General features: G+C 34.5%; 1 protein-coding gene across 1 annotated transcript in view; it reads right to left on the minus strand.

The window, feature by feature from the left end:
* Nucleotides 1-8,195, minus strand: part of LOC107653263 (apoptosis-inducing factor 3-like) — a 17,866-nt gene that overhangs the window by 4,770 nt on the left and 4,901 nt on the right. The window contains exons 5-13 of the mRNA XM_016439936.1: nt 6,976-7,020; nt 6,781-6,877; nt 4,072-4,184; nt 3,824-3,910; nt 2,956-3,047; nt 2,542-2,672; nt 1,820-1,935; nt 962-1,033; nt 482-545 (exon numbers count right to left, since the gene is read on the minus strand). Of these exons, the coding sequence (XP_016295422.1) occupies nt 482-545; nt 962-1,033; nt 1,820-1,935; nt 2,542-2,672; nt 2,956-3,047; nt 3,824-3,910; nt 4,072-4,184; nt 6,781-6,877; nt 6,976-7,020 (817 nt within the window). The remainder of the gene's footprint in view (nt 1-481; nt 546-961; nt 1,034-1,819; nt 1,936-2,541; nt 2,673-2,955; nt 3,048-3,823; nt 3,911-4,071; nt 4,185-6,780; nt 6,878-6,975; nt 7,021-8,195) is intronic.

An 8,195-nucleotide genomic window follows, 5' to 3' on the forward strand; every position in this document is an offset into this window, starting at 1 on the left:
TTTTATATACACACACACACACACACACACACACACACACACATGCTACTGTTCAAAAGTTTGGTGTCAGAAATTTTTTTAAAGAAATTAATACTTTTATTTAGCAAGGATGTGTTGAATTGGTCAAAAGTGACAGTTAAGACTTTTAGAATGTTACAGATTTTTTCTATTTCAAAGAAATGCTGTTATTTTGAACGTTCTATTCATCAAAGAATCACAGAAATAAATTACGTTTTAAAATATATTAAAATAGAACAGTTATTTTAAATAGTAAAATTATATTCACAAAATGACTGTTTCTACTGTAATTTTGATCAAACAAATGCAGCATTAGTGAGCAAAAGAGACTTGTTTCAAAAACCTTAAAAATCTATATTTATTATTTATTTTTGTAGCCAAGACTACAATGGGACTTGAAATGGGAAAGTGAGAGAAAAAATGAAAAATGAGAAGCCAAATTTCAGTAATCACACAGACTCACCTATGCCAATAACACAGACGTCAGCTCTCAAGACTTTGCCACTTTTTAGAACCACTTCTTTTAACTATTGAAACAAAAATAAAAATAAAAAGCAGTTTAACATTAATGTCATAGTTGCCAATTTTCTTACCACCATGACTTATAATACAGTGTCCAAATCTCATTATGTTCTTTCTTTAGGAAGAAATATTTATCAAAGTGTAATTTCATAATAGATCACAGTTCTGCTTCTTCTCAATTATATATTTACTTTGCTGACTGTGTGCTCACTTGTGTTATGAGTTCTGGCCTTTTAGCCCAGGGCCATTCCATTATTGCAAAAACCATGTTTGAAAATATTCAAAGCTAAGCAGTGCTACTGTGAGAGCAGATGTAATTAATCACGCTACAGGAACGAGAGCAAGAGAAAGAGAGGGACAGAGAGAGAGAGAGAGAGCCCTACACTTCACTGAACTCTTGTTTCTCTCACTTTCATGATACCTGTCCATTATGCCCTCGCATCTCCCACACTTCGTTCAACATGTAGAACTTCACCCTGTTTGACTCGAACAGCTGAAGAGAGAAAAAAAATGAAATAATGAAATGAGAGAAATACTACTTGAATATAGGTTTAATGTGGTTACAGCAAGGGATAATATACAGTCAGCAAATAATTTTCACCCTGTCAGAGTTTATTATGTAAGAAGAGAAAGACAGCACACTAAGAGAGATAAGAGAGGTGTGAAACTAGCATGAAACAGCAATGAGGGAAATTAGTATCAAGGACAACAAACAGTTATATAGTTTAATGTCATACACACTCTTTTTTTATTTAAATTGTATTTATTTAAACATGCTTAGCTTATAAAATTTGTTAAATTAATGCCAAAGCAAATGCAACTTATTTAACATTTACTAAAATATATTGTTAAAACTTAATAATTTTTTTTAACATATCTACTCAGAATATATACACCAGAGATGCCGAACCAGGGCCCCATGACCTTTGATTTGACCTTCCATGCCATATCGTAAGAGGGGAAAAACAGGAAAAAAAATGTTTTTCTACTTTTTATTTCTAATTCTCTTTATTTATTTATAATTTATGATTTTGTTTTAATATTTTTTGTTTTATTTTTGCATTGAAATATAGAGAATACAGTATAAGTGAATTTAATTTTTTTTTAAATTACAATATAGCTGGGTATAATGTAAACATGACCCTCAATGAAATTAGATTTTTGAACCTTCATAAAAAAGTTTGGGCACCTCTGATGTACACCATTTAACAATTATGTAATGCTTAAATCTTAATACTCTTATTTATTTCATTCTATATATCTAGCTATTTTCTGTCACCTTCATCAAGGCTTTTCCCACTTTCTCTCCGAGTGCTTTACGGAATGGCACGGCCTCTATGCCGATCACAGACACTGAGTGGGCCTTATCTGTGAGAGCTGCGGCCACCTCCATACCTGAACACAGGACAGTGCATATAATCATTACCAACACTATGGATATATGGAAAATATATAGTATTATGTTGTCTAATGCAATGACACGGATTCATCTTAAATTGTGGCTTAAAGGTGACATATCATGAAAATCGGACTTTTCCAGGTTTTAAGTGCTATAATCAGGTACACGGTGCATCTCGCAACCAAGGAAACATGAAAAAGATTAATCTAGTAACTTTGTTTTGGTAAGCCTTTTTCTGCAAGCGTCTGGAAAAACGAGCGCGTCTGATTTCACTCCCCTAGTGACGTTGCAAAGGGATCTCATTATAATATTACCGCCCCTTAATCTGTAAGTTTCCACCCAAGGCTTTTGCAAGCGACAACGGTGTACCAGTCCAGTTCTAATGCTAATGTTCTGTCTTTGGCTGCACAGACGAGCACAGAACACTATTTACAGTCCCAGCCTCAGAGGAGACAAGAGAGCAGTGGATTTATTGATTTATTTACTGTATATTGCTCTTATTGTAAAAAGGGGCATAATATATCTCCTTTAACACTTTTTGGAGCTATTAATGAACTACACAGAGAATACATACAGTATGTAAATTTCACATAAGCTCTTACCAATAAATGAGGTTCCAACTATGACAGCATTCTTACTGCTGGCGAGTGTTGCGATGCTGTTGGCATCTTCTGGTGTTCTGAGGTGAAACACATTTCCCACATCTTTGCCTTTGTAGCTCAGAGGTTTGGGTCTGTAAAGATAAAACTTATTAATAAAAAGCAACAACAACAGAAGTATTATTTTATTAATACTTATTATTATAGTATATTATTTTTGCAGAAACTGAGAAAGGTTTTTTAAACGACTCTAAAAAGTTAAAAAGAGCAGCATTTATTTGAAACTGAATTTTTTTGTTCAGTGTTTTGATCAATGTAATGCACCCTTGCTGGATAAAAGTATTCATTTCTTTAAAAAATAAAATGAAATCTAAACTTTTGAATGCAGGATCATTTGGTAGCTGTAGACATGTTTACCTGCTCCCTGTGGCAATGAAGAGTTTTCGATACTCCATTTTAAAACCATCCCGAAATGTCACAGTCCGTGTCTTCACATCCACAGAGACAATCTGTGAAGAAACATATGGCAATTTATGTAATTCTGCATATTAATTTGTAAAAATTACAGATTTAGACATCAATTATTTAAAGGGGTCATATGATGCTGCTAAAAAGAACATTATTTTTTGTATTTGGTGTAATGAAATGTGTGCGCAAAGTTGAAGTATTTCCTCAGTGACCAGCACCGATCAGCTCCAGGCATGACGAAGCGATATCGTCGTCTTTTGGAAGGCCAAACAAAGTAGTTTCGCTTTCACAACGAAGCACACAGCGCCTTCACGACATGGCGGCGGCGGCAACAATACTACAGCGAGAATAAAAGTTACGCCTTCTTTCTTTGCGTGAACATTTTGGTGGCGTTATGCTAATCTTCCCAGATAATGACGTAGGTATGTGGGGGCGTGTTAGAACGAGCCGTTTTAGGTAGGTGTGGCTGACTCTTAACTTTTATAAAGAATATTTCTTTGGATTTGAGACTTTAGTCTTTACAACTTTACAGATCTTCTTTATGCACCAAGAGCTTGTAACACTGCAAAGAGAAAGGAAAAATTGAAAACGCATCATATGACCCCTTTAAATAAAGTGTCATTTCAGTAACGGTACCAAAAGAATATCATAGAATACTTGGGAGCTGTTTCAAAATACCATAGTATTTCCATCGGATCACTATATTATGGTACCACCACAGAGTACTTTGTAATAGTTAAAAGACACAGAATCACATTTATAAGTGTTTTTCCTCAGTAAAGAAAACCATAGTACATTTCAGGTTAAGTGTTCTCACCTCTTTCTCTAATAGTATCTCTATGTCGTGCATTTGAAAGAAGTCAGATGAGCGCAGCTGAAGCTGCTCAGCTGTGCTCTCTAAACACTGAAAAAAGAGGGATGGGCATCAAATCAATATCATATTTGCTGAATTTTAGCACATGTGCGGTCAAATTAAAATCTTCTGTTGGAAAAGCAGTCTTATATTCATTTGATATTGTAAAACTTTGTTCCCACACTGTTCTATAGACTGTTCTGTGTACAAACCTTACTCAGTTTAGGCCTGTCATAAGGCAGATGTGTGTCCATGGTGCACATGACTATACGGTCAGTGAAACCCTCCTGCCTCAGAGTCTCAGCGCACACCAGACCAGCAGGACCTGAGTGAGAACATCAACAGAGGTCAAGAGGAGCATTGTAAGGTGGCACCTTCATCTTGAACGTTATTCTGAATATAAATGCATGATTTTATTTGATGCTTTGGATGTTATCTCTTACACTTTATCTTTTTTTTTTTTCTAACTTAACAAGCAGTAATAGCATTGCCTTGTGTTTAAAGATGGCATTTAACCTTTGGACCTATTAAGTCTGTTCCAAATGTAGAAAATCAGCTGCTTATCTAAGCTGTCATAAAACATTTATAAGAAATAAAAATAAAATCAGTTTGGGGCAGGAAATGATTTAATGAAATGGATAAGTGTAATTCGTGATGGCATATTAAATTACATTTGTACATTATCCAGTTTCATCACCCACAATTAAATAGACAACAGGTTTTATCAGATTTGAAATAGTTAACCATGGGTCATTCTAAACCTGGGCTTAACAATTAATTAATTAATAGGTATTCATAAGCTTACGTTTCACTTTGTACATTCAAAACCCCTGGGTTAACGTTCTTATTTGCGATTGAACAAACGCTGTACGTGATCTGTCTACACGCGGCGGAGGCTCTGAATTAGCTCTATATATTGAGCTATATATTCTATATATTGCTGTCTGCATTATCAAGTTTTCCTTAAGTGCACTTTTCGGACTTTAAAGGTAAGAATAAAACAGTCTTCACTCCAATTAACCTGTTTTCTGTCACCATTGAACATTTCCCCCTCAAACGCTTATAAACGCGCGTTGTTTCCGTTACTATCTAAGGGTGCTGTATGGAGTCAATATAATGCCACATACATATGCAAAATAATAAAGTTTTGCAAAAGAAAATAAAGTTTTGCAAAAGAAAAAGTTTTGCAAAAGAAACTAAAGTTTTGCGAACAAAAATGAAAGTATTGAGGAAAAAGTTTTGCAAAAGAAAATAAAGTTTTGCGAACAAAAATGAAAGTATTGAGAAAAAATAAATGTGCTTTTTGCAAACAAAAATAAAGAATTGCAAAAGAAAATGAAGTATTGCGAGAAAAAAAGAAGTTTTGCAAACAAAAATAAAGAATTGCAAAATATAAATGAAACAGCACAAAAGCAATGATTTTGCAATACATATTTTCCATGGCCATATCTACTAATTTATTTGCAACGCTGCTTTTATTTTGCGTTTCAGTCAAGTTTGAGCTTGCGATACCGTTTTTCCCTTTGCGCTTCACGTTTCTGCGCGTCTCGCTTTGTGGCACTGTTTTGACATGGGGGTGGAGTCAAGGGACGGGGGCGTGTACAACAGGCCTGGGCATGCCTCCCTGGAAGTGACGTCATCGGCCCGAGACGCAGCTCACTGATCCAGGCACCATCGTTGAGCAGAGGCATGCGGGTGGATTTATTAGTGGCGGATTATTTTCGTTTGCAAAACTTTATTATTTTGCATATACATGTGGCATTATATTGACTCCATAGTGCTGCTTTCACATCTGTGGTTCAAAATCAGCTCATGGTCTGGACCAAGGGCAACAAATTATACATTGTAGCATTTTCCTGCCGTTTTAAAATACTTGAAAAGGAGACACGCGATTGCGTGACATAGCTGTAATATTTTAACACAGCATTGTTTCAAACTGTAGTCTACACGAAATAGTCCAACTCTAACTAAAAGAGGTAAAAAGCGGTGCTGATGTAAAAAAAAATGGGGTGAAGAAGAACGACGATAACCCGGGCTAAGCGCATGGTGAAAAGCCATAATATGGCAGGAGGTAAATTTCAGTTTTACTGTGCACTGAAATCTAGGTAACGTTAGTCCTATATTATAGCTAAAGAGGTTACTGGATTGTAAAGCTGTCCACCTTATTTTCAACGTGGAAGTAAGCCGATTTCTGTGCATGTGTGAGATTTCCGGTTCATTAGCCGCTGCAAGGAAACAAGTTAACGAGAAGAATAACAAAGTGCAGTAAACGGTAAAACTGTATGCACTACAAACTAGTGTGTTCATAATTAAGATAATACATTAAAATAATATGGTAAGACACACCAGTTTGCAATAGCAAGCAGCAAAACGAGCTGTTTCGTACAGCTAAAAAATTGCTGGGAGCATATGACACCAGAAGCCAGACCCATTCAATTTACAAATGGCGCGCCCAGCCGCCCACTCTTACGCAAGTACGGGGAAAATAAGGTTATAGGCTATCAGAAAGCTACCCATATAAGCTGTACTCAAAACATCAAGGGTGAATTCACTAAATATTAGACACATGTTATTTCAGTGCAAAAACTGTTTATTATTACCAAATCCTGTTTAACCTCATATTGGCACAGTGCCATGAGTATTTAAATTAAATCAATGTCATTCTTTACAGAGTAAATAATCTCTGTGTGCATGAGACTTATTATAGATTGAACCTTATTTAAAGAAGTCAACACTATTTGCATGGCACAACTAATTTTGTTTTGTTAAATTTTAATATAAATGTCTGTATGTTTTTTAAGGATCGAGATTTATTCCTGTAGGACAACACAGACAGTGTATGGAAATAAACAACACTACCTAGTGAATTCACCCCTATGTTAGTGCATTTTAGTCTCATTTTATAACATTATGGCTGCAACCTGATCCGATAATGAGAACATGGCTGAATCCAGTGCTGGAATGGATGACAGCTGAACATTTTGACATGGCCTTTGACCGCCGCTGAGTCTGAAGAGCCTGTCAGGAAACAGATGATTCCCCACATCACCATTTACAACTGCTGTTAAATATATCGCTCTTTACACACGTACTCCAGAGAAAGAGAGACTCTTCACCTGCTTGTTTGCTCTTATTATCACCTTCTCCTTTTCGACTCTGACCTGAAATAGTGGGAAAAAATGAATTGACATGACAGATTATTACATAACAGAGGGATTTTGAAAACACCCCCGCAGCTTAGTAATGACACATACTGAGGTTCATTTTCTCTCCTCTGATGAACTCATATGTCCTCGGGGTGTATAAGGAGCATGTACTCCCTCTATGTCTTGTTGGGAATATGCTTTTTTTTTCAATTCAATAGGTCTCATTCGCTAGTTTTGCATAAACCTGTGAACATTTTCACACAAAAATCATGATTCATCAACAAGTGCACACTTATATTGTTTTCTAAATATTGGATCAAATTTAAATCGAAGTCAAACTGCAAATGCCCTTATGCCACTAGTCGGCTTACAAAAATTTTAAATAAGTAAATAAATAAGTTTTTTTATTAATATATGATAATTAAATGAGATACTTATTTTGTATAAATCTATCAATAAATATAAATTTATTTATAAATAATAATAGTATTAATATATTATGATTCATCAGTAAGTTCACACTTATATTGTTTACTAAATCACTAGCCAAACTCCTTGATGGTTTAAAAATGTTTACAAATAATTAAATACAAATTATTATTATTAGTATATGCTAATAGTATTACATATTATTAATTTTATATAAATAAATACATTTATTTATTTTTATATAATATGAATATCTTATGAATCATTAATAAGTTCTCACCTATTGTTTTCTAAATATAGGATCAAATTTAAAATAACTGCAAATATACTACACTGTAAAAAATGACCGTGAATTTAACGGTAAAAGACTGTAAAAATGCTACAGTAAAAACCTGTTAAATGGTTAACGGTAAATTCCCCTACTATATACGGTGAAAAACTGTATTGGACATTACATGTATTGGACATAAATTTTACGGTGATAAATAAAACATTGCTACCGTATTTATTACGGTAAAATTCCGGCAACTCACAGCTGCCGGTTTTTTACTGTACATTTTACGGAATTTTTTTTACAGTGTAACATTACAAGCCAAACTCTTGGTAGGCTTAGGATAATTCTATACAAATAATATACATTATGTTATAAATTATTTATTTATTTGCAAATCAATACTTTTTTTTTACAGACAGTCCATAAGAACAAGTGGACACAGTGAAAGTTCGGAGAGGAACTTCTGGAGAGGTTGAAGAGGAACTTG

The sequence above is a fragment of the Sinocyclocheilus anshuiensis genome, unplaced genomic scaffold, assembly GCF_001515605.1.
Source record: "Sinocyclocheilus anshuiensis isolate Anshui unplaced genomic scaffold, SAMN03320099.WGS_v1.1 scaffold117, whole genome shotgun sequence".
NCBI classification, from domain to species: Eukaryota; Metazoa; Chordata; class Actinopteri; order Cypriniformes; family Cyprinidae; genus Sinocyclocheilus; species Sinocyclocheilus anshuiensis.